The sequence below is a fragment of the Ornithodoros turicata genome, chromosome 2 (assembly GCF_037126465.1).
Source record: "Ornithodoros turicata isolate Travis chromosome 2, ASM3712646v1, whole genome shotgun sequence".
NCBI lineage: Eukaryota > Metazoa > Arthropoda > Arachnida > Ixodida > Argasidae > Ornithodoros > Ornithodoros turicata.
The window spans coordinates 120579440-120605787 of record NC_088202.1 but is presented as its reverse complement, the minus strand read 5'-3'; the positions used below and the strand labels follow the sequence as shown (position 1 = coordinate 120605787).

Genomic DNA, 26348 nt, shown 5'->3' with positions numbered 1-26348 from the left:
GTGCTGTCGCACGACTGTTATTTGAACAATTTATCATTTGGGGTCGAAAGCAGATTTGGGAGTAATTTTAAGACGTCGCGTCAAGAGAGCTTATGTGCTGTCGAATAAAAAATTTGGGTAGTGTACATGATTCTGATGGTGCGATCGAGCGAAGATCTCGAGCCCTCTGTAGGTCGTGGGTCGTGCCTTGTATTATACACCCTGTATTTGAAGTTGGACCACCGAAGTTGATTTCTAACACTACTCGTATTCAGTGTTTCTTTTTTCTTTCTTTCTTTTTTTTTTTTTTGTGTGTGTGGTACGACTGATTGATTAAATGGCACGCAAGTAGGGTTTGTACATTTGCGAGAAACAAGAATGGAAACACCCTCCAGTGAACATGTCGTGACCCTGAATATGTCCGACATATTGTGTTATTGCTGTGCATTTGATGCGACCAGCTCAGGCGTGCATGGAGTGCTCCATCTGAGAAGGAGGGTAAAAAAAACTTTTGCTCCAAGTGGCAAAACTTACGTGGGTTCGCATCGAGAAAAACGACCACACCGTACCACCACCACCACATCGGAACAGAATGGAAGAGAACAGGTGTGCGCGCGACAAGTGAGTAACGTTGGAGCGTTTTTCCTCAGGTGGTCGACCATCGCTATGTGGTCAGTCCACTCCGAGAAAAGAGTCTCGGATTGCAGCCCTGTTCACTGTGACCTCTTTAAGTTTTTAGCTTTAACTTTAGCTTGGCCGAATCGTCAATGTCACGTCCGCTGCAATGCGTGCACGAGCACGTCGACGACGAGCTCCTCCTGAGAGGGCGCTCTCCGTGAAGTCGCAAACAAGTAGCATGCCGGAAATAGGGCGAACACCTGCGATGCACCTGTTCGCTACTCGCATTCTTCGGTGTCCAAGTAGAAGAGCGGCGCGCGCGATATGGAATTTCGTCGAACGGAGGCACTAAGTTCGTAAGCAAGAAATGGTAAGTCCTGTGCCCTTATGCATTTTGATTGAGCACTAAGCTGGCGTGCCGGCGTTTACTTTTCGCCTCCGGGCGGACAAGTGGAAAATCCCCGCCCCCCCTCCCGCGCTGTACTGCTGAATTTCTTTCTCTCTTCTGTAGTCCTATAGTGGCTTCTTCCTTGCCCCTGTAGACGCCGGCACTGCCTGCTTGTATTTCGGCGCCTCCGTTTTCGGTGTTGTGCGTCGCATTTAAACGCTGACGTACGAATTCTCTTATTGCATGAGAAGACCTGAAACTTCGCGTCTCATGTGCATACATAAAACTCTTGGCTTCGAATGTTTACTGTTTTCTTCCTTTTCACTGATTTTCGGCGAAGTCCGCCTTACTAGACAATTTGCATGACTTGTGCAATTAAACCAAAATTGCTACAGCCACTAACGTAGGAACACTCGACCTGGAAGATGAGAATAAGTTCTCAACATTTATTTTATTTCTGCGTCTTATTTCCTTCGATCGGACTGTGCAGTGACGCGACATTGCAATGGCGGCGCAGAAGTGTATGTTTGTATGATTGTAAATGTAACGCCCTCCATAACAATAATGTATCTCGTAGACGTATGTGCTTTGCGCTACGAAGCGAACTTCAAACGGCGCTCAACGGCATGTGCCGCTCAAGCCACAGGTGTTCGTAGTCTTACTTACAGCTTGCATGAGGATTAGGGACATAGACGACGGAGTGTCTGTATGGGGGAAGGTGACGCTATAATAGGCAGGTTAATACTTGCTCGGAATGAAGATTGCTCATTGTATGGGACAAGTTGCATCGCAGCACACGTGAAAAACAAATTAATGTAGCACGGACTAGTGCACTGCACGGGCTCGGGCTTACCCGAAAGCCCGAGCCCGTGGGCCGGGCCGGGCTTGGGCTTCAGCCACCGAGCCCGGGCCGGGTACGGGCTTGAGAACGCCGGCCATGGTCGGGCATGTACGCGAACATATTACACAAGACTGGACAGCTGAATTTTCATGTCACTTTTTTTACATTGGGTATGGGATATCATGGCATTCTCATCTGAGAACTATCACTTTTTTATATGTGATCATGCTTATTTTGTGTAATGGGTCTGGATCTCACACGTGCACTCACACACATTTGGGGACGATTGGTGTGGACTGGTGGCGGGCGCGCTGAGATGTTTGGCGACAAGACGAAAGGAGTTGGGCGATTTGGGCAACAGAAGGAGCGTCCTTCGCTTAACCAAAGCCAGAGAGGAGGAGCCGAGCCGCGTACTATGTCTGCACACGACACCGCTGTCTTCGTGAAGCAGAGGGAGACGCTGATCAAGGCGGTCACCACCCAAGCAAACAAACACCAAGCACAGAGCGGCTTGCAGGTAGAGAAACACAGCCGCTCCGTTCGAGTGTACCTCATCACTCACTACCAATGAGGCTCGTGCACATGACGTCACGCGCAGCCTTTGATCGCCTTTGAGCCACGTGACTCGGGAAAACATGTGGATGCGTCACATGCGTCCTACTGCGTGCCGAATGAGGTAACAGCATGCGCTTTTCCAATATCCCGTATACCGCAACAACTCACGACATGCCCTCCTACTGTAACTCCGTTGCGGCAATATGTTTTCCCGAGTCACATGACTAAACGTGACGTCACTGCACAAGCTTCATTACCTGCGTCGTTTTCCTCTTTAGTAAATCTAAATACTCCTCCGGGCCACGAGAGCACATAGAGCAGAGGCGTGCTGTGACCGGGCCAGAGCATGGAAACAGTCGGGTACAAGCTAGGCCCTGGCCGGCGGAGTCGGGCCTGGGCCGGGCAGGGGCTGGAAATCTATAGAAGACGTCGGGCCCGGGCCTGGTGTGGGCCGTAGCAGCGAGGCATGGGCCGCGCACGGGCCTGAAAATTAGGCTCGTGCAGTGCTCTAGCACGGATTATGTATTTATGTAACATTGACTATTATGTAGACAAAATGAAAACTGCAAGTCTAAGTGTCTCATACCGTTCTGCGTTGACTGACATTTATAACGTATTATGAATTGTACATGTTCTTCTTTTTTATTATTGTTGTTGTTTTACGTTTCCCGGCATTAACGCTAAATGCGCCAAAGTTAGTCAACGAAAGGCCAGTTTCCTGCACTTATTGTGGTGGTGAATCATCTCATCCCATCCTCATTTATGTAGTTGTTGCTGCTGTCCCTTCTTCCTAAAGTACCTTATTTTAGTTATTTTTTGTGCGTTCACGACCTCATGATATATCTGCCCATCTTTTTTCTTCCTTCTTGTTTTTCTTCTTTCATCGTCCTTGCCATCTTTCTTACCGTCCTAAGGTTCGCTACCGACATGAGAAGGGTCGTCGAAATCTTTTGAATTGTGAATTCGGTTCTCGTTATTTCGCTTCAGGGTTCTTTGTGGAACATATGGTACATTTCCTTGACATTTTGATCCTGAACGTCTGCAACGCCCTTCTTTTTTTTTTATTTATCTGAAAGTCAGCTGCTTTCTCACCTTTGTGCGCGATTGGACGCCAAGAAGGCGTAACATAATGCGTCGATGCCGTTGTTGTTCCAATGTACAGATGGCGTGCGTTAAGCTAGGTGATGTAAGTTCCTCGCCGATCTAGTTGTGCGGTGTTTCTAAAGATAAGGTGCTGTATTTCTTTGGCTTCGCATCAAATACTGCTAGCACGGCAGACGTCGCAACATTTGTCAGTGATGCATGGTGTGGCAAAAAAATCATGTAAATTTTTTCAGCTTCCAGATTTGTCGCAGTAAATTATGAATAATTAAAGAAAAAGCTCTCTGTCAAAAATTCGAGAAGGTATATTTACCGGAAGTGGAACAGTATAAGTGCATGCTATTCTTCCATATTTCGAAAGCGCAACAAAATGAATATCGTATAGCAGTGTTACGGCTGCTACGAAGCTGTGCAGGACACCCATTGTAGAAAAAGCCTGAGCTCGGGCAAGAGAAGAACAGAATGGACCACACGACACAGTCAGACATGTACGATGCTTAGCAGGTCGTATACGCCAATTGACAACTTTTATAAGAAACTTTAGCGTATATTACGTTCTACAAAGTATCGTGTGGCCCGAACCGTGGCTACGTCCATTCAGGATGATGAAAGTTAGAGCATGGGTTTCTATTCAAATCCCATACTCAGAAGCGCTGTGTATGACCTGACATTTACGTTCGTTTTTTCTGAAAGGTACTGTAAAGCAGCAGGCATACAATTTTATACTTCTGGCTCATTTGACAGCCTGGGTGTTCAGTATACAAACGCCACAAATTTCGTTCAAATCTACCTCGTAGTTTACTAGAAAATTCAGATTTAAGATTACAGGCAACCCTGTGTCTAAGACCCGACACGAATTCCGCAGTTCCCCTTGTAGGGCGGAAAACATAAACATGCCAATAACAGTGGGAATGTACAGCGGCATCTGTGGACCGCTGCCATCACCACGTCGGCTTGCCTGACGTGGTGCATTTTTGCGTGGGTGACTCTCATGATGTTTCAGGTGACAGTTTATTACTCATTTCCACAATATACCAATGTTCTTGCATTTTGAGATAATATATGTCAGGTACTATCTCGTTTGCACAAACTTTTCAAAGAAAGTTCATGAAGCCGGCTACTTAGCCCATGACTTAGCCGATGCAAGGTTGGAGACATGTAACACTGTTGCTCGACGAATAGGCGATTGTTTCCCACCAGGCGTCGCCCCTCGTCTTTTCACCGCAATTTCAGTAAAAATATTTAGAGTTTTCTGTTGCACATAAAATTTGCAGTGTGGATTTCTTTCGGAATAAGCTTTCAAATGCCGCTGCCAATACTAACAGCTTGCCTGCTGCTTTACAGTACCTTTAATAAATACCCCCCCCCCCCCTCCCTGTGTATGTGACATAAGCTAGACCTACCAGTTACCCCGCGTAGCTCACCGTCCATCAGCATACGAGATACGAAAAAAATACTTTGACAGCGCGTCGTGACTGCCCCGTGACGTTAATAAATTAGATTAATAAATTAAATATCCCTTCGTGGATCGCGGCCACTGCATGTGTAAGGTAGAAGAAGATCCAACGCCGCGTTTCGTTGATCAATCTCCCTCCAGGGGTATTTTCGCTGTCTAAAGCAGTGGTTTGGTTCATTGCCCTTTTAGATATAATTTGAACGATACTGACGCGGTTTGTACTTTCTCTGTGAACTCAAATTATGCGTGGGGAAACTTCGCCAATCATCTTAGCGGTTCCAGGGAGCATCCCAGTGAGGTTCGTCTTCCACGTCTTGGTGCACCAGTTGAAAGCAGGCTGACCGCCCCTTTACCAGCATCACTCCCCCTCAAATTATACCAAAATTAAACCCCTCAAGGTTGCAACAGGACTCGCAAAGCGCACGGGTCCCCGCTCAGCCGATATTCGACTTATTCTTCGCTCATCGACATCCCACACCAAAACATCATAAACGTTGACTCTAGGCGCTGCACCTGAGAAGCAAGACGTATTCTTCGTTTCCTCGCAGCAAATCACAATTGGAACAACAACAACAACAGATAAATTAATGATAGTAAATGGGGAAATTCGCCACATAAGGTGCGGCGCACTACCCCAAGGCACAATGGGCAGGATGAGATGTGTCCTGATTAGAGCACTGCACGGGCCCGGGCTTACCCGAAAGCCCGAGCCCGGCCCGGCCCGTGGGCCTGGCGGGCCGGGCCGGCTTGTCCGCCGGGCCGGTCGAGCTTGTACGCGGACATATTTCACTTCAGGAGACTGGACAGCTGAATTTTCACGTTACTTTTTTTCCCGATTCGGTATGTGATATCAGGTATTCTCATCTGAGAACTATCACTGTTTTACATGTGATCATGCTTATTTCGTGAATGGGTCTGGATTTCACGCGTGCATTCACACACATTTGGGGACGATTGGTGTGGGGTCCTGCACGAGCGTCAGTTAGGTTAGGTGTTGGGACATATTTCGTTGAAAGATGAAAGTCACTGAAAAGGTTAGCCAGCTGTAGGGATCAAACCCATATCATCTCTGATCTGTTCCTTCTATGTTGTTCCAGCCTCAGAACATCAGTTTCTCACATATTTCGTTCTCGTGAGGGTCCCGCACGAGGGTCAGTGAGGTTAAGTGTTCTGACATATTTCGTTTTTATGAGAGTCCGGCAAGAGGGTCGGTTAGGTTAAGTGTTCTGACATATATTTCGTTCGCGTGAGAGCTCAAGAAAGGGTAACTAACACCGGAGCATGTGCAATAGAGCGGCGATGAGTCTCTCTTGAACCGCAATGTACATACGCCCATTCGCCGCTGCGCGCTGCGTTCCCAAGCAAGCAACCACACAAAGCACAGAGCGGCTTGCCGGCAGAGAAACACAGCCGCTGCTGCGTTCGAGTGTACCTCCTGACTCTCCACCAATTAGCTGCGTCCTTTTCCTTGCTGCGTTGTGCTCTTTAGTAAATCTAAATACGCCTCCGAGCCTCGAGAACAAATAGAGCAGAGGCGGGCTTGGACCGGGTCTGAGCCTGGAAACAGTCGGGTACGGGCTAGGCCCGGGCCGGTGGAGTCGGGCTCGGGCCGGGTACGGGCCGTAGCAGCCGGGCCTGTACCGGGCACGGGCCTGAAAATTTGGCCCGTGCAGTGCTCTATGTCCTGATGATGAGGTGATGAACCATGCTAAATAGGGGTCGGTAGTCAGTGGAGTCAGTGAGACATCATCAGAACAACGTATGAAGCTACGCCACCAAATGTAAGCCCCTCAGATTACGATGCAGTACGAGCACCAAATGCTCATAACCTCCAAACGCCCATATGCACCAAACAAAAAAAGTTGGTGGTTTTGAGTGTTTGGTGGAAATGAGCAGGAGGGGAGAAGCTGCTCATAAGCACCAAACGTCCAGAACACCCGAATGCTCATATGCACCGAAAGGCGGGCGACCACAAAGGACGGGTCTTCCTCTCCCGCATTTGGAACAAGGTCATAGGGTGAGAAAGGGGGAATCAATGGCGACTACCAAGGCCGCTTAATGTGTCAGTTTGAAGTTTATATAACAGCTTGGTCCTGCTTGTATGTAGCCACAACGAATAGCGCATTCTCGTTTATGGATTTCAATTTGATCTTTATTTTCATAGACATGGGGGCAGCCTATAGGACGAAAGTTCACTTACAATATAGAAGATGGAATACGATATTTATATAGGGTTTATATTATGCATACATATAGGCCTACAGCGAACATTTACGCAAAACCCTTCTTTCGAGCCTTGTTCTTCGCAAGTTGGTTAATCAATGCGTCATAGTCTAGAGATATGATAATCATGTTTTCGGTTGACTACGAACTCAGAAAGCCTGACATCTCTTATGGTTGATCGCAGGATATTCTTGATCGATCAGTTTCATTGTGCTGAGGCTTCTTTCAGCACCAGCGATAAAAACTGGTGTGGTCAGAAAATAGAATCCTAACGCAAATACAAGGATTCATATATATAGCCTGGAGGCTTTCTTGTATGTGTACTTTAAAAATAGTTTGGAGTCTCTTTGTTTGGTGTCGTCTCTTTTTCTCAATGACACAAAACGATATTCCGTTATAAGTTCGTTGGCCTCGATGTCTACCATTTTTGCTTCAAAATTTTTGCTGCGATTCTCCAGTTCAAGTTCTCATTGACACTAATCCAAGTTGTTAGCGTTTTAGAGAAATCCAAACAACTTTTACCACTCCACGATTTGGTCGACAAAACAGAAGATATGGCCTGATCAATGAGAATAAGAAAACTGCGATTTGAATTTTCGTTCTGCAGAAAGACGACTCTTACTTTTTTTTTCTTTTTGTCACTTTTAGGAGAAGGTAGCAGACATTGCAGAATTGCTTCCTGATCTTGTCGCGTTGTCTGTAACCGCAAAATAAAGAGAGAAACAGAAAGAACAGACGCAATTTGTACAATACTAGCGGCGCAGCAAATGGAACCGCTTTTATGTTCCTCAGAGGTTATTGTTCATTAAGATTAATGTTAGTTAAAAATAGCATATGTCTTCCAATTTCGAACAAATGAGGAGTGCGTATGATAGCACATGATTGGGTGTGATCCGGTTCATGAGGTCCACAATGGCGCCCCTGTATGTTTGGGCGCACGAAACCGCGCCGGACCATTTCTTCCGCCACGGAACCAGGGACAAATTTTTCCGGGACCAACTTTTCCGGGACTATTTTTTTCCAGAACTCCATCGGACATGGTCTACACATTCTCGCTCCTATAGTTATCCAATCTTTGGTCTGGAAGATAGTTTCGGTCTTGGTTCTTTGGATGATTGGTTTTCAACTCATTTCTATTTGCCCACAGTTTTAGGCATTCAAGAACAACGTTACTTCCTCTTATAAGTAGAACTCGGAAATTTACGTACTAAAACCACGAAAATAGACAGGTATTTAGACCTTCAAAAACACCTAAACAGGCAAAACCATGCAAAGACAGACGCGTTGTAACACATGCCAAAACTACTTCTAATGTATGCTTCACGAAGCAGACTTTATACTGTGGAACTGTAGCGAATGCTACGGAACCATTCGATGACGCCAGTGACTGGCTGCGACGCTGTTCAGCGCCAAGCCTCCTTCCTGCTCCGCTAGTTCAAGCTCACTGTGTGTTATCGTTGATTCTCTAAAATATATTCAGTTTCATTTTATTTCAGTTTATTTCTTCAGTTTATGTTTACTACTCGTTTTCTCTTATGTTTACTCGTTTACGTAGCTTTAGCCGCTATGGAGTAGACACCGTTCCATGTTGATATCCGTCCATCGGCCATGATTTCAAGTATTAAACTTTTTTTCCAAATAAAGAAAAATAAATAAATGACATTTTGCAATGGTTCATTCCCGTTGAATGTGGACAAATTTTAACAACGTATTATTGTTTGTAATCAACTGACCATTGTATAGGGGAAAGAACAGTTTTAGTTTATTTACTTTTCGCCTATGTGCAGGTGAATCTAAATTTAGTTCTTGCAAAGACATGTAACCTTAGAAGTCCTTCGAAACCTAGACAAGGTAAGCAGGGCAGCAGATCTTCGTACTTTCTATAGTTTTTTTCGGATAGCGTGTATGTGTAGTGACCCCTGAATGCAGATGCATACGCTAAACGAGGTTGAACTAAGGTTTTATATGCTGTTAATTTAATATCTTTCGTTGTGCTATGGCGAAATTTCCTTCTTAGCATCCACAGACTTCGAGTGGCTTTTGCGCACATATGGCTATCCCGTTTCAGACCGTTCCCTTTAAATATGTCAAAAGCAATGAGAAGGGTGCTCAGACGAAGCACAGGCTATTGACTGCTCCCATCCTGGGGCAACTTTCTTCAGTATGTGTCCTACTGGTTCGTAAATGACAAACGTCTGCAAATAACCAGTGGTCTCCCTGCAAAAAGAAAAAAAAAAAAAAGGAAACGCAGAGGACACTGATTGCCCGCTCGTATGCACGAGTCAAAAGTTACAGAAAAAGAGGTGCGGATGACACTGCATGCAGTTTTGAACTCCCTTCGAACAAACGTATTTCGAACAAACGCCGTCGATCAACCGGCTTTCGATCAAACGGCTTTCGACCAAGCGGCGTTCGATCAAACGGCGTTCGACCAAATGGGCGGACACCACGGCGGACGTGTTTGTCACGTTCAAACACCAATTGACTCACGATAATCCCATTCAAACCCACACATTCAGCCAACTTTCAAACTGACACATTAAGTGGCCTTGGTAGTCTCCATTCATTCCACCTTTCTCACCCTATGACGTTGTTCTAAATGCGAGAAAGGAAGAACTGGCCTTTGTGGTTTCCCGCATTTCGGTGCATATGAGCATTCGGGTGTTCTGGACGTTTGGTGCTTAGGAGCAGATTCTCCCCTCCTGCTCATTTCCACCAAACGCTCAAAACCACCAACTTTTTTTCGGTGCATATGGGCGTTTGGAGGTTATGAGCATTTGGTGCTTATGAGCTACTATCGTACGAGTGATAATTCATCGAGCGAAAAACTATCATTTGTCTCCAATTCGTTCAACAGTAACTGCGCCCCTGTAAATCGAATGCTTTTCGGTCGCGAAACCTTGAAGCCTGGTGCTCGTTTTAAAGCTTTAAAGCCTCCCGAAGCGAGCGTGCAGTCGTGTTATCAAAGCTGGCAGGCATTCATGGCTGTGGCTATAGTGGAGGGACACTTATCCTCCGTTGCGCACCATTTTAAAAGGGACTTCCTTTCACTCGACAGCGGAAACGGCGTGACGTACTCTCCTTTCGCCTGGAAAAGAATCATACCAGAGCGACGACGTCGGGAATCGCCCGGATTTTCGTCTCTGAAGACACCTTACGTCGTCTTGTATCATCCGTTGACGTGAACGCCGGAAGACGGAGTGTCAGGTTGTAAACGTCTGTCACACTTTCTACAGACTCTCAAACACGTGCTGCTCGTTCAAACGTGGAGTTACAAAGTACACTATGGGGCAAACGTTGAAGAAGTTTGGTTCCAAGCCACAGTCGGCCCTTTCACCGTTCAGGAGGAAGAAGTTGTTGTGCGAGTTCAACACGTTTTACGGTAAGTGAGAGAGATTTTGAGTTTTCGGTATATGTTCGTGTCTCTACATGGGGGAAAAAAATAGAGTTTGAAGCTCTGAGCGGTACGCTCCTTCTTGTTGAAACTTGGGATAGGAAACCATGCGCAATGCTTGCCCACATCCAGTTTCAAAAATATTACTGCAATCATCGGCGTACCGTGAAAGGGGCAAGGGGGCTGTCCCCCCTCCCCCGTGGAGCTTCAAGGTCATCCGTGAAAATTGTGCACTCTTTATTCATAGGTAATCTGACCATATTTCTCCGACCCCGATGCGGGACACTTGCGGAGGGGGAGGGGGGAAAGGTTGATGTCGACAAGGACACATACCAAATACATATACGTTGTACTTCGCCATTACCCGATGCTGCAATTTTAATTTATTCACAATTTGCATTCTTCTTATTTTTTATCGTTTGAATTTTACGTACTGCCGAACGCGCACATCAAAGACGTTGAGCAGAAGCACAGGTGGGCGTCCTACAGGAGGGCAGATGAGGGTGAGGACGCCCTCGCCCTTATCTGACTCTCACATCACGCACATTGAAGTGAGGTGAGGTGAGGAAAAATATGCGAAATGGAGATTGAGGTGATGTGAGGTTAGGCAAAATGCTTTCTTACATTGCCTGCAACGTTTTGAGATGTGGAGCGGAGCGTGGAGGATTTCAATAGCGGGATCGAGGCACGGGGAGCCAGTTTGTCGATTACCAATGTAGCAGAAATGCTTTTGTACCGTGAGCGCAGGTTCCCTACACGAAAATGAGGCCGCTGTAATCCCTTTAGTTTCAGACTTTCAGTTGAGTCGAATAGATGACAGATGTGTCAGATCAGATACACGTACAAGTGAATGTAGTTTATGTGTGCTTTATGTATTTAGTGTATTTAGATTTCAGTGGAGTCAGTTGAGTCAGATGCATGATATGTCCATACATGAATAAGTCAATATAGTTTGTGTGCTTTGTGTGTTTAGATTTCAATAAAGCTAGACTAGACAGTCTGTGACCAGATGTGTTTCACATAATATTTGGAACGACAGTACATGACAACCAATGACCTTACAGGAGACCGATGTAAGAAATACAGGCAACTACACGCGCTTTTTGTGCAACAAGTGCACATGCTGGCGTATATTCCGTATTACCACAAGCTGACCCATATTGGGCTTTTAACCAGATAGCCGCAATGAAGTTAGCTGAAAGGCATAAGATGTTTGTGCCTTGGTAAAGTAATTTTAAAATTAAGCAATAAGTTGAAATATAAGTGATAAAGTTAGCAAGTCAGAACGTAAGTCAACACATCATAATGTTCTATTGTCTAGATCGCGGAAAGATAAAAGCTGGAACGGGGCAACGTGGGAGTAGAAAACACTTCGTTTGCCGCATCTTTTTCCATTCAGGGGTCGTTCCAGAAGAAAGCGAGACAGCCTCGCAAGCAGGCCAGTGGGACAGCGGGACCACAGCTTTAAAATCGGGCCGTGTCCCGCCTAAAGACATGGTCCGACGGAACGGGGTGGAACAAGGCGCGGCGGACCCCTGTGCGACGCCAGCGGCCGTCGTTCGACGGTATGCAAGGAAACGCGGTGGGACGGCGGCGCGCGACTGCGCCAGACGTCGTCCAACGAGTAGAGCATGTCTTTACTACGACCGGCGGTAACTTCGACAAGAATGCACTTCGCTTGTCCTTCGAAGCCGCAAATGATCATCAGAGTCTGCACGAAACACGTCGAGTAGATGACAGAGGTTAAAAAAAAAAAGAAAGAAAAAGAAGAGATGGAACAAGTGCAGGAAAAATACGAACTTCAGAGCCGTGCGTCCTGTGACACTACCTTCAATTGCGTTGTGACTATACTGTCATTATCCTCTGTCGCTGTTTAAGCAAACGATGTTTCGTCTCATCAATGGACGAATGCAATAAGTACACTGTAAACTGAAAAACACCCTTATGGGTGTAAATGGCTTGTACTATAACTGACACCTCTTTTTACACCATATGGTCTTAGAACACCCTTTTCAGAGGGTGTATTTTGTGTAAGACACCCTTTGAAAGGGTGCTTTTCCTTGAAAATGCTTTCTTTTGCACCCTTTAAACACCCTTCTAGGAGGGTGTAAAGTTGTTAAACAGCCTCCTAAAAGGGTGGTTAAAGGGTGCAAAAGAAGGCATTTTCAAGGAAAAGCACCCTTTCAAAGGGTGTCTTACACAAAATACACCCTATGAAAAGGGTGTTCTAAGACCATATGGTGTAAAAAGAGGTGTCAGTTATAGGACAAGCCATTTACACCCATAAGGGTGTTTTTCAGTTTACAGTGTATTGGAAAGCTGTTCGCGACAGGTTAGTCAAAGACTTGAGGGTGAGGGACGCGTTGACGAATAAAGTGGCACGGACGCATCAAATGATATCGTGCCATCGCTTCGCTCAATCACGTCGCACTATGATCGAGTGACGACGGCAAAGCGTGGGTGTGGCGAACTCTGGCGGGCGGCGCGGCGGTGGCTGACGAAACTTTGAGTCGGACTCTGGTCACACTATTCATAGGTCGTCAGGATTTTTCTCAGATGGCATAATATGAACCTCTGAATACCCGCACAGTCCGCAGCGACCGTCTCCAGGAAAAGAGGAGTGGTTGTTGCACGTTTTGCCCCCACACTCTTAAAAATGAACTTCACCGCATAGCACGCTCCTAGGGAACCATATCTCGAATGATATCGTTACTTGCCCTGATTTGTCGAAAACGGGAGGCGTACGCCTTTTTTGTGACAATTATGAACAGCATAAGTGTCACAAAGAATGCGTACGCCGCCTGGTTTCAACAAATCAGGACAGATAACGATATCATTCGAGATGATGGTTGGCTAGGAGCATACCTGCCAACTCTCCCGGATTCGGACCGGTTTGTACGATTGTACGGCCGAGAAGCAAATCTCCCGGAAAAGCGGGTTTCCCTCTCTATATCTCAAACGCCTGCCTTTTTCTCTGGGCACACAGACGAAAACGTCAATCCAATACCAGCCCAATTGCCATCGGCATCGCTGCCGCTTCCCGGAGCCTCTGTGTTACGGAGTTCAGGTGTTCTAGTCATGGTTCTGGTTCTAGTACTTCTAGTTTCCGTGCATTTCCTCCATGATTTCGGGCGACAAAGGTGACTTTGCACTAGCTGTTTCGACCTTGCGTACCTCGCAAAGAGAACAGAAACATAGTTTTGTGACCTCACCTTCTTTTGACAAAGCGTCATAGCCTTGTCGCAGCTTGACACCCAGATAGTTTCTTGGAGAGGGCATAGTCTGTTGCTGCAAAACTTGTGCCCGACGAGCCTACTGGGGTGAAGTGTGCTCGTGTTACGTATGCAAATAAAAGCCACCCAACATCGGCTTTCTCCTACCCCCCCCCCCGCGCTTTTGAAATCTCCCTATTTTGGATGTTCCCAAGTTGGCAAGTATGCTAGGAGCGTGCTACGCGGTAAAGTTCATTTTTAAGAGTGCACACCTCTAGAAGCAATTTGATCACCCCCTGTTTTGAAAAAAAATCGGCAACGACTCCAATAGACTTAGAACTTGTTCTTGCTCCACAACGCAAATTTTCTAAGGCACGAAGCCACTCATGAGCAGTATGTTGCTGGAGAATCAGGGTGCCACGGTAATTCTTGTGTGAGCGTCCAACATGCAAAACACGAAGAGAAGTGTGCAACAGATTGATGAAGATGTCAACTGGGACGCTGCGTTTGCTCCATCTATTTGTATGCCATGTGAACAGCGCGACCAGCATTCACAATAAATGGCTCCGTGAGTGTGCATTGCTGCAGTATCCCATGCAGCAGGTCGTGTCTCGATGTATGATATAATTATGCTTAGTTAGCTAATTATGTATTAGTTGCCTTTACGGTTGGATACACATTCCTCCTTTTTGTTTCCTTTTTCTAGATATAAACAAGGATGGAGTCATCACAATGGAGGACTTCAACGAGGCAAGAGAGGTAAGCTAGAGAAGTAATAGAGACCCCATGAGGCATCATGATTGAAGAACTTCATCTTGCACATTGTACAGTGCTTGTACATTGTACTTCACCTTGTCCTGTCATTAGAGCGCAGGCAACACTGGCATCGTCACAGGCAACACGTGCGGTTGCACCTGAGATTTATCACGATGTTCGCGCAACTATAAGCATTCAGCGCGTAGTGCAGAGTCCGTGTACACAGTCTCACATAACCGAATATGCAGAAGAGATGATGACTTGGAAAAGCCTGAGGTGGTTGTCAAACGATACTGATAAACTGCTTCCTCGCGTGTCCTGCACAGCATTCGCAACGTACATCATATCCAGCAACACAGCCTGCGTTAGCACCTTGTCGCGATGAGGCGTACGTGGCATACATGCCATCTTCGACCGACTTTGTCTCAGCAGACCCGTTGTTCTGTGACATATTCCCAAAGTTTCGATCTTCCTCGTAAGTGTTCATATTTAAAGGGGTTGTGGCACATTGATAGACGTACGTGGTTCATCACAAAGTACAGCACTACTGCGCCACATGAGGAAACAATAACTATTTTTTCATGTGCCGTACATGGCTAGATATAAACCCTCCAACACATTGACGCGTCAAGCACTGATATCATACACTTTAAGAAATTAACTTCACCGCATAGCACGCTCCTAGCTAACCATCATGTCGAATGATGTCGTTATCGGCCCTAATTTGTTGAAAACGGGAGGCGTACGCCTTTTTCGTGACAATTATGAACAGCATAAGTGTCTCAAAAAAGGCCTACGCTTCCCGTTTTCAACAAATCAGGGAAATAGCGATATCATCCGAGATGATGGTTGGCTAGGAGCGTGCTATGCGGGGAAGTTCATTTTTAAGAGTGTAGGAGTGGGAGCTACGTGCATTCCCATTGGTTGTCGTAGGCACGTGACGTCTCTCTCTGCTTCACCGGTGGAGATGCCTACAGTCATGTCAGAGCCGGATGTTTCGCGGTGCCCGTTTCCTACGTGTCTCTTCTAGAGATGCGAAGCCTCGGAAAAAAAACCCAGAAATTTTGGGAAAAAAATGGTTTTTTTCCTCGTCTCCGGAAAAATTGCCCAAAATTTCCAGGCGACAAAATTCAAAACTGTAAATATTCGTGCCTTCGATGCGTTCTAACCCGCCAACAGTGCCTTGGGTGCCTCTAATCCGCCAACAACCACCAACTTAGAGCTCCGTCTGGCTGCTCCAAGCGATCGCCGTCGCATTCACATAATGTCGGAGTTCTGGTTGGAGTGGACGGGTTGTTCGAATTACCTATCGCTGAGTAGACAGCGGTCTCATGGGATGCTCTGCTCTGCATTTATGCCTAGCGGGTGAACACTACTAAAGTTTCTAGCTCATTGTATGCTGTGGCTTGGCCGGCAATGCTTCGACTCACCAGTAACCGCGTTTGTTTCCATTTTCTCAAATTGTTCGGAAAACACCCGAAAGAAACCGGGTTTTTTCGAGCGATTCAAAATTTCAGGAAATTTGCATCTCTAGTCTCTTCCTCTCTTTGATATGAAAGTTGGAATGCAGGTTCTCATCGAGGCAAATATTTGGCATAACCTTGGATGAAGTGTCGCATACCCTTTATTTGTTTTTCGATGGGGTGAAGGCAACGGCATGGCCGAAGGCCAGCATCCTAGCTCAGAGAAACCAAAGTTTGCGCTTTTTGTTGCATCACATGTTTGTTGCCTGCATAGTTAATCAGTTAATATTTTGTTGGTTGAGTCCATTACCTGTTGGTCGGCGCAATAAATTATGCGGACAGCAAAGGGTGTAGTCTGCATGCGTTTATATCTACATATCTTATTCAGAATTTTTTGCAAATACTTTCAGCACATTTGCCGGTTGAATGGCTGGAAGGATGGCAGCGTCAAATACCGCAAAGCGAAAGAGCTCTTTGATGACATCTGGATCACACTACGCCAAGACGCGGACGAGGACGCGGACGATAGAGTTACTGCGGAAGAATGGGTACGTCATCACATGGTGACAAAATGTTGTCGGCTGAATTCGGTGTTACAAATTGAAGTACTCATGTGCACAAATCAACGGCAGTCAGAGTAATGACATGGTGTCATCTTTTCATTTTTTGACACTCCTTCTTTTCACTCGCGGCTTATTCTCTTTAATGAGACATTCTCAGCGACTATGGTTTGACTGCGTTTCCCAGTTACGTTCTATAAAAGACATCAATATGCGCTCCCGTTATGTTTTCTGTTCGGTGTTTTCCGAAAATCTCCCCCAGTTAAATAAATCAAGAATGACTGACCCAATCGAAACACTTTCCAAAATAGATTATTGGTGACGCAATACGATTATCTTGTAGTTACGACTGTGGGAAAAGCGTGCTGAGGCCGATAAAAAAGACGACGGCGAAGATGCACCAAAATGGCTGTCAACGTACATGTGGTTTCGATTCAACATGTATGACCGCACAGGTAAGGATGTACCGCTATCTAGTAAAATACGAAGTGTTCGCTGATCAACAAAGCCGGGGTCGGTTCATAGCAGATGCCTATGGCCCCCATGCGTTGCTCCGAGTAAAACGTGCATTATAGAGGATCAGAGCGAGCACTCTAGCACACAGACCATGAAGTTTCTCGAACCCGGCCAAATTTTTGCTGGAAACCGTTCTTCCCGTCGGGAAACTGACCTCTGCTCCGAGTTTCTACTTCCTCTTGTGTTCCTCCACTCGCTTCTTGGCTGCCACGCGCGTGGTGTACCGTGTACCCCTGTTTAAAGGGGCACTAAAATGCAAAAACAACTTGCTCTGAAATGAAAGTTCGTGTTTCAATTAGAATAGTGCAAGTAAAATTAAAGAGTGATATTAAACGGTAGGAGCAACTTATTTATTTACACATGGTAACGAGGCTTTCGTGCACGAGACTGCACTTTTTCAGGTTACAAAAATATGAACATGGTACAGGAACATATATACAGTTGACGGCGGAGTTTTGGCATGAGCGGGTAACAGGGTGATGGAAAGGATGCAAATACAGGTAAAAATGAAAAGAACATAAATACAAACGCAGGGTTACCAGTTTGTCCCTGCGTTTGTATTTATGTTCTTTTCATTGTTACCTGTATTTGCATTCTTTCCATCACCCTGTTACCCTCTCATGCCAAAACTCTCCCGTCAACTGTATATATGTTCCTGTACCATGTTCATATTTTTGTAACCTGAAGAAGTGCAGTCCCGTGCACTTAAGTCTCGTACCATGTGTAAACAAATAAATAAGCTGCTCCTTACCGTTTAATATCACTCTTTGATTTACTCACCACCGGCAACTTGACATCGCCTATTTTTCTGCCAAGTAAAATTAGTTAACATAGCGCTACCGTTTAGAAGAAAAACGCAATGAAAACAGAGTCGTCTTTGGCGGCAACGAATGGAATCCCCAGGAGGCAAAGATTGGCGGCATCCAATCAGACAGCAGGAGAAGAGCGCCATACCTATCGTGGCAGTGTGGATTTGGAACGGGTCCGATCGTAGTGTTCCGTATGCGCTGCATGATGCGCACTGCAGCATTTTTCAATGCCGATACACTGAATTTTAGCCCACAACAGTTCTCGCGAATGTTCCACTGACAACATTTATCTTCACTTCCTTCGGACAGCTACGCCAGCGCGCTTCGAAACGCGCACTGTTTTTCACCGGGACTGCTCCATGACGTGGCACGCGCGTGCACGCGCAGCATGGACTAAAAACACCGATGCAAGAGCTGAAACGACGTTCACTGCTTAGCGCCGAAGCAAGAAAGAGTCCGGTATAATTTCGATTGTAGCTCCGTAGTGGAATCAAAGTTTTGAATTATGTAACAAGGCCGAAATTAACATAGCGTGTAACGTAATTTGAACTTGTTTTTGCATTTTAGTGTCCCTTTAAGTTGCGCACGGCTCACGTGAAAGAAAGGAGTTTCGGCCAATCGTGGGCATAATATGCGATGAGCGGTGACGGCGTTGGTAACGTAATCTGGCACCATGGTGGCAGGGTCTCCAGTCGCCCTCATAAGGCACGTTGTCAGGTGTATCCGTTTTGCGTAACTTCGATATCTCGTTTGAATTATCTCGTAACAAACAAACAAGAACCGTTCGCTTGCCGAATGTAAAAGTCCCATTAGAGAGCTTTATTGTATCGTACGCTATCGCCTTTGCGTACGTAGGGGATAGCGTAGTGGTTCTGCGCAGTGCGCGAAGCTCTCTTTATGTTTTGCGCGTGCGCATAACCACCAACGCTATTCCTTACGTACGCAGAGGCGATAGCGTACGATCCACTAAAACTCACTATTGTGTGTTCAGAACCGTCCCTTCTGTCCAACAAAAATAACAACGACAATGTCCAACAAATAGAGTCGTTTCATAGCCCGTAGTTGGGTTGAGGTTGCGTGGTGCAGAGGAGGATCGAGTGACTTCTGTTAGAATATCGCGGTTGAACTTTGCTATTGAAACCGTCCCGTACTATGATAATGATGGTGACAATGAAGATGCCGTTTCACCTTGACCGTGTTTTCGGTTCGCGGGCTATGACGAAATTCGGTAACTCTCCTCTTTTTCACGCATTTCACCCAACGGATCCATATGTTACCGGACTTGTCCTATCTAATTTGTCGTTGCGCGAAATATGTCTCCTTTTACACTGACGTTGTACATATTATGCGTGAAACTTTACGCTGATTCCTACATGTGACCGGGTTCTGTGGGTATAACTTGTCGCACCCTATACATAATATTTACATGTCCCTATACATGTCCTATCATCGCGCTTTTCTTCTGTCCTGGTTTCGTGCTGGCTTATACCCAGTTGTCCATATTGCCCCTTCGTCATTAAATAGAATGCAGCAGTGCTTCCTCTTCATATTTCAGGTGATGGCGTCGTCGACGAAGAAGAGTTTTGTTTCGTATTAGAGGACTTCAACATTCCTCCGAAGCAATCCAAACAGTGCTACCTTATCATGACTGAGGTGTGTCTTCTTCTGTACTCCCGTCCCGTCTTGTGTATCACAGCAAGTTTAAACAAGCAAAGGAGTAAACAGAGCAAGTTTAAAAACATGCTACCCAACGTTATCGATCCGAAGGATGGACGTACGAACATAGCGTGAAGAACAAAATAGAAAAAAGCGAGCGAGCTGGTGTCTAGGTGAAGTGAACAACATTTCCTTGAGTCTCAGAACGGGACGGGAGACAGCGTCTCCGTGACAACTTCTTGTCCGCTGTCCCTCGTCCCGTCCCCAGTCTCAAGGAACATAGCCCATTGCGAAACAAACGCTTCTCACACTGCGAGTCGCTGCAATCTCTCAATGCGACATAATTGTAAATAGAGCGCGCTCTTCCAATAACAGTTCCTTCTGGCGCCAATAAACGTATCTGACTTTTTTTTTTTCACCTCCAAGCGACGAAAGTTTGAAGGTCGCCGATTTTTTCGTAAGAATGTATTAATTACAATTTTTTTTTATCACGTACTTTCCAGCTAAGCAGCGTCACGTACCTCACACGAGTTGGATGAAACCTGTTGCCCTTATACCCCACTAAGCAGCTTGGAGTCGTTGAACGTAAACTTTCACCATTGTGCTTCACTGTATTTACAAGAAACTTGAGACTTAAAGGGAGGGGGGCACTGTCGCACCCGTCGCGGTCTTTTCCGAAACCACAGTGCCATCTTACTCCTCGTTCGTCACCGACAGTGACGCCGAAAATCCGACGCGAATTAGCAGAGTTGTTTCTGTGCAATTTGATAAAATGTGTGGCAAGAGCAGACGACAAATGTTGAGAGAATTCCGGAATTCCCTCTCTGTAAGCGTCACTTTGACAAGGCCAATCAGTGAGCGCTCTTTGACGCGGACAAGGCCGATCAGGGAGCGGCAGAGAGACCTTGGCGTACGACCGCGTTGCAGGAATGATGGCGCCCGCAGGTGGCGGAGAGGTCTGAGATCGGCTCGTGCAATGTTGTTTCTGGTTAGCGCCGTACGTGTTTTTACAGCCAGGAGCGTAACACCGTGTTCCACGGAACATGGTCACGTCAGCACTCAAACTGGAACGCCAAAGTCGGCGTATTTACCGAGGTCTTTTCACTTAGTATGTTGCCGTGCGAACGCAACACAGACGTCCTCGGAAAAAATCGACTGGCGCTCCGCTCCCATTCGTGTGCCCGGCTTACGTCATCCTTGCTTAGCTGCAGACGGAGTGCGAATCTTTAAAACTCGTTTATTTAGTAAGTACGCTGTTTTCGGAAGAGAAACTTGGCGAAGTAGATTGGCGAAACCATGCCAAATATTACTGTATCGGTATCGTACACACCTTTCCGGATGCGATAGCCTCTTTAGAGCACGAGGCATAGTTACGTTAAGGATTTGTTCTCAGGATGCAGCTTTAGTGTTGCGCCAGTAGGTTCCGCTGTGTGAACAGGTTGCGCAATACGGTTCCTAGAGTTGCAGCACGAATCGCTTTGCTTCTCACAACGTGCAGGCGCAACGTGCCCATCACTTGGCTCCTCCTCCGAAGACACGCAGTCGCAATGACTGGCTGTCGTAACGCCACTTCCGAGACGTATATTCCGCAGCCCCGGCGCGGGTTACGAAGGCGACGCTAGCAGCATGAAATCTTCCCCGGCGGTTCATGTAAAATATTTCAATTGAACGTGTTCTTGAATACGTCCTTACCGTCAACCTTACAGTTGCTCTCGTGCGACTGGACGAAGGTGATGATGATGATGATGATAAAATTTTCTCTCGCCATCTCACGAGTTCGTTCAACACTACGATGCGGCGAGTTGCTCACCATGTTGAAGGAGCCTACTCTCTGCAACTTCAACCGCGTGCAACCGTTGGCAGAAAGTAGTTGCAGCGAAAGGTGCATCGTGTGAATGGATCCCAAGTTCTGAGTCACGTATGAGGACATGCGTTGCTATAACTGCTATAACTAGCGTGCTATAACTACAGCAGTAAAGGTGGTTCGATGAAGCGCATTATCCACACAGTTTGGCCTTACTCATGAACCCTGAGATTCACGAGTAGATCAAAGGAAGCAAGAGGGGGAGTCTGTGATAGTTCATGTCACTACAATAAAGCACTTAGACGGGACGAAGGGTGGTTTTATAACAAGGAGACAAACGCATCTGCGGACTCTCAACTGACAGGATTTTTTTTAAAATATGCCTGCGCAAATAAATTCCTGTCAGTTGAGAGTCTGCAGATAAGTTTGTCTCCTTGTTTTAACCGCCCTTCGTCCCGTGTGAGTGCTGCATTGCGTAGGGACATTGACGAGTAGGACTTTTTGTACTACAGTTCTAGGAAGTGCTTCCCGCTTTAACTACATGCCGTAATTCTGTGTCACATAAGACTTTGGTGAAACAATGTCTATTTGTTACACTTTTATTTCGTCACGTGTAAATGATCTGCATTGCTCTTTCTGTTTTTCAGAATGGAGAAAAAGAACTGAATTATGATTATTTCTGTCAACTGGCTGAAGAATACTTCAATTCTGACGACGAATCTGCCCTGGGGAATTTCATTACAGGCAGGCTGGATTTTCGATCATGACAACTCTTATGCAGCTCAGTTCTGGGTAGTTCAGTGGCTCAATTTCGAACGTTTCTCAGAAGGCTACCTAGAATCCGTGTCATTGAAATCAACAACAACAAACAGGAACTGCACGGTTACATATTCATTTTACGAGGTCAGACGAAGAGGTGCTGTCTCATGTTCCAGCGTTTGGCTGAACGCTTTATGTCACAACTATGTACATCGCCACTACTTTGTACAACTATGTTCAAGTGAAGTAGGGGGCCTCTGAACTCTAAGCATTGATAACTCTGCGCACCTTCCAGTATCAGTATCCTGGAAAAGGGCAACGCGTCCTCAGGATCATAACGCACCGAAGTACCGGTGCCTGGACTAACCATTGGAGCGCTCGGCTTTTTACCACCTCGGCATCAAGCTAAGTTCAGTATGAATCAATACATTCTCCGTTCCTTGGTGCACAATGGCACAAATCTCCCTTTGGTCCCTTTATCCATTCTCGTTTTCTTCCGTGCGGATGACAGTCCTGGAAGAGAGAGGTCGAATCGCTCGAGTCGGTCTCGCTTCGACGAATGTTCATTTCACATTTCTTAACAACGAGAATAACAGCGAACTGTATGGTTAGGAAGTGGCAGTGCACATGATACGAACGCTATGGACACTTTCTTACCAGGTTAGACGTGGCCATGTGATGGCACGAAGCAGCTGCGATACAGAAATGGACAATATACGTTGGGCACATTCCCCTACAACCTCCTAACCTTCACAGGTGGCCCGGTTTTCTTGCTACACAACCGGCAGTAGAAAGCAAGAGTCGGCAGGAAGTGCTACGGGCCCTGGTCCCTTGCAGATTTGGTGAGGTTAACTAGGGCGCCCCTGTCGTGTAAGCTGTATGGCGTCCATTGTTTCTATCACCAGACTCACCTCACCTAGTCATGCCTATTTCGAGGACAAGTTCCGGCCATATTTTTGATTGCAACTGGAAAGGAACTAGAGGAACACACTACCTATAGGGCCTCTCTCACTGTTGTGTACTATGGCAGCAGAAGAACAGCTGCGGCTACTTCGCGTTGCGTGGACGATGACGTCATGTGTTCCGTGTACTTTCCGGTCTGTGGCGTACGTGCAAGCACCAGGTGGCATACGGGATGCCCTTTGCTACTAACAGATTTTGTGATGTGGGGTACCTATGACAAGGGCCTTCTCTCATTCAGCCCGTCGCGCCTGCTTTTATCTTGATTTTTTTTTAGATTGATCCTGTTGCACACATATCATACTGTTCGATAATTCCTAGTTACCGTTGTTTTACAGTTACGCACTGACTTATCGCTGTGCAGACTGTATGTTCTAGAATGCGTAGCACAGTGCGGGATTGTGACGTGAATAAACGAAATGCTCTAGCACGTTGTTCGTCTTACCTTAACATGGGGAGCTACAGGACACGGCGAAGAGATCATGTAATGAATGGCACAGTGAACGTTATCTTAGCATATATTTTGCATATAGAGTTTATTCACTAACATCATCCCCGCAGAGGACACTATAGCTTCAAAAAAGCGAAATCGCCGCCATGTTGTAGGTCCCTCGAAGTTTGGTTCCTGTTTTCTTTCGCTGACACATGCTACTTAGAGGTTTGTCAACGTTGAAAACATGGAAGTTACTTGTATACGGTACGGATAATATTCACACAGTACAATAACCTCGAAACACTAAATGTACGGTGAACCCGATGTGCGTGAAGCTGGACAGTCCAAACCGGAGGGACCTACATTATGGCGGCAAATCTACCAGCGACAGTGACGCTCTCTTGCGGATGACGTGATGTGAATAAATTCTATACCTTTACATTGCATTTTGTATTACATTTCATATTTGTATTGCTATATACGTAGTTTGCTTGGGTGCTCCCCAGACTGGACGGTTTCAATATGATGTGATTTCTTTTATTTCTCACGCGTCATGTCAAGTTAGCGTTTGTGAACGCGATCGCAAATCCCAACGCATGCATGGATACACGCCATCAAACCTCAGGGTAGTACTCAGACTTACACAAGTGGTACTCAGACTGTCTGGCAAATGTGGTCATTACGCTGTGTGCCTTGTCTATGGTACAGTTCGGTCACATACGATCTAGGCTTTTTGTAGCATATCTCTACAGGCTTTATTAGAAAGTAAATATCCAGAGAGCTCGCGCTGTAACGGTGAGGATATCCACGGTACGATGTGATTACAGCTCAACGCACACAATGCTCAGGATCCAGTAAATGGGCACTGTCTCGAAGAACCGATAGTGCGGAACGATATCTGTAAAAGTGCAGTGGTCGTGTAAACATATGAATCGTATACGCACTGGACGTGAAATTAACTCAGCAGAAAGCAACCGTAGACTGCGCATACCTTTGGTGAGCAAGATTCTATCCTCCTGAAAGTAATACGCTTAGGTTCGACAGATGCGAATGCACTCCTGGTAGGAATTGAACCGGTTTCTGTTTCCTTGACATCCCCCATAGACGAACTGCACGCAGTCACCTCTTTGATGCGAGTAGTGGTATGACGGAAAGTGGCCATAACACAGACCACTATCTGGAGGCAGGTAGCAGAACCTTGGTCTGTTGTTTCCTCTGAGTGACGCCGCTGCTTGAAGAAGGCCACAGTAAAATTAACGGAAACAAAATTCACAAGAACGTTTATCCAACATCAACAACAATAAATGAAGGAGAAGTGATGATGACATGGGATGTTTCCCCGTGGTAGCCAAAGAACTCTACCCCACTTCACACAGGTTAATATGAGAGGATGAATTATGACGAACGCGAAGCGACGACAGGTCGGAGTTCTGTTTAGAGCTCTTCGAGGAGTCCAGTGGCTTACATAAAAGCAAAAAGGGAGGGAAGAGCCCGGCACTGATGCGCAGGAGAGCTCCATGGCCCAAGTACGTTTATCCAAAATATGCTGATAATGTTTGCTTTAATTTTTTTTACTAGAACAGTTGTATGTCTACTCCGTATTATTTAATTTACGTTGCTATAGTGGACTAGGCTAAGGGATGTTTTTCTCTGTCCACCTCTAGTCCACCTTTTTTCTTACATCTTGGATTGATTGAAGCATCACGTTTTCAAATTTTAATATTTGTAAATGTAAAATGTCACCCATTGGAGTTCGTAGCTGTAACGGCTGTTGCACGTCTTGTTTTCACCCCTATGAAACAACTCAACCCAGGTGATAACGCCATCCCGTGTAGCTTGTAACACGCCGGATGCCGAGACAAAGTTATTCGCAGCTCAGCGTGTCGGGTAGTTGCGGTAACGTATGGCGACGCCCCGCTCACGACTGTCGTGTACTCAACCAGCCCGAACCTCTGGCTTCTGAATAACCGTTATTAAAAAAAAAAAAAAGAAGAAAGCAGCTCACTAATATACACATAATACAGGTTGTGACTCTGAAAGTGTGCCTCTGCAATATACACAAAAGGGGTTACTCGTTTGCGTGAAAGAGTGGGAGACCTAATGTCAGTTCTAACTTGTCGTTCTAACCCGAATTTACTTATGTAACGCGAGGCGCACGCAGATGCCGTTGTAGCGTTAGCCATTTGCCAAATTAGCAGTGGCTCTCAGCGCTCCCCATTCACAAAGATAAGGGGAGGGGTGTCGTTCTCTGAATCAAGAAAGTCCGAACAACGAGAAAAAGTCATTTTGAACACTGCTTCATTGATGGATGACAACAGGGCCGCAAACCGGGATAGCATCATGGTGTTATATGCGCTAAATTGGACGGCGCCGCACTGTTGAAACGTCAAAGTCCACTCACCAGTAGCGAAGCCAACAGTGACAAACAGCAGGCAAAAGACCACCGTGCGAGACATGGTGTATTTTTGTTGAGACAGGTTGCAAATACTAGTGACGGGTGAAACCGGTGGAAGGCAGCCGTCTATATCGTGAATTCAAACACAAACTCCTTCGTGAAACCAGCAGCTGGGATGCGAGGGCTGGGCCACGACCTTGGAATGCGGATGACAGATACGAGCAACCTCTGTACTCGGCAAGCACGTGGCTACAGAGTTTTGTTTCTATTATTACGATAAGTGTGGTGTGCTCTTTGGCGTTTGAGCTGATACGCTGAACGCATGCGAGCGCCATCTCTTCCGCATCCTGCCCGACATGACGCGTAGCCTTGGTTTCGGTCTGGTTGGTGAGAGAAAAATAGTCAGGACGCTTTGGGCGGAAATATGGGGGAAATTGATTACGGTGTTTCCGCTTCATATGTACATATGC

General features: G+C 46.2%; 1 protein-coding gene and 1 long non-coding RNA gene across 2 annotated transcripts; one reads left to right on the top strand and one right to left on the bottom strand.

Annotated features, from left to right (window-relative positions):
• Positions 1–827: 827 nt before the first annotated feature.
• On the top strand, positions 828–23480 carry LOC135386010 (sarcoplasmic calcium-binding proteins I, III, and IV-like). Its single transcript, XM_064615699.1, has 7 exons — positions 828–967; positions 10220–10543; positions 14474–14526; positions 16397–16534; positions 16890–17001; positions 19427–19524; positions 21979–23480. Exons 2-7 carry the CDS (start codon positions 10447–10449, stop codon positions 22096–22098), a joined length of 618 nt encoding a protein of 205 aa, XP_064471769.1. The 5' UTR covers positions 828–967; positions 10220–10446; the 3' UTR covers positions 22099–23480.
• A 728-nt stretch (positions 23481–24208) lies between these two features.
• Positions 24209–26155, bottom strand: LOC135386011 (uncharacterized). Its single transcript, XR_010420558.1, has 3 exons — positions 25885–26155; positions 24475–24711; positions 24209–24381 (listed from the first exon to the last, which is right to left on the bottom strand). It is a non-coding gene; the product is annotated as an uncharacterized LOC135386011 (long non-coding RNA).
• Positions 26156–26348: the final 193 nt, after the last annotated feature.

What these genes read in the sequence shown, in the direction of transcription:
- LOC135386010 (XM_064615699.1), top strand. Translation starts at nt 10,447, where the DNA reads ATGGGGCAAACGTTGAAGAAGTTTGGTTCCAAGCCACAGTCGGCCCTT. An exon ending in CGAGTTCAACACGTTTTACG is followed by an intron (nt 10,544 to 14,473) that starts GTAAGTGAGAGA and finishes TCCTTTTTCTAG; the next exon opens with ATATAAACAAGGATGGAGTC. An exon ending in GAGTTACTGCGGAAGAATGG is followed by an intron (nt 16,535 to 16,889) that starts GTACGTCATCAC and finishes ATTATCTTGTAG; the next exon opens with TTACGACTGTGGGAAAAGCG.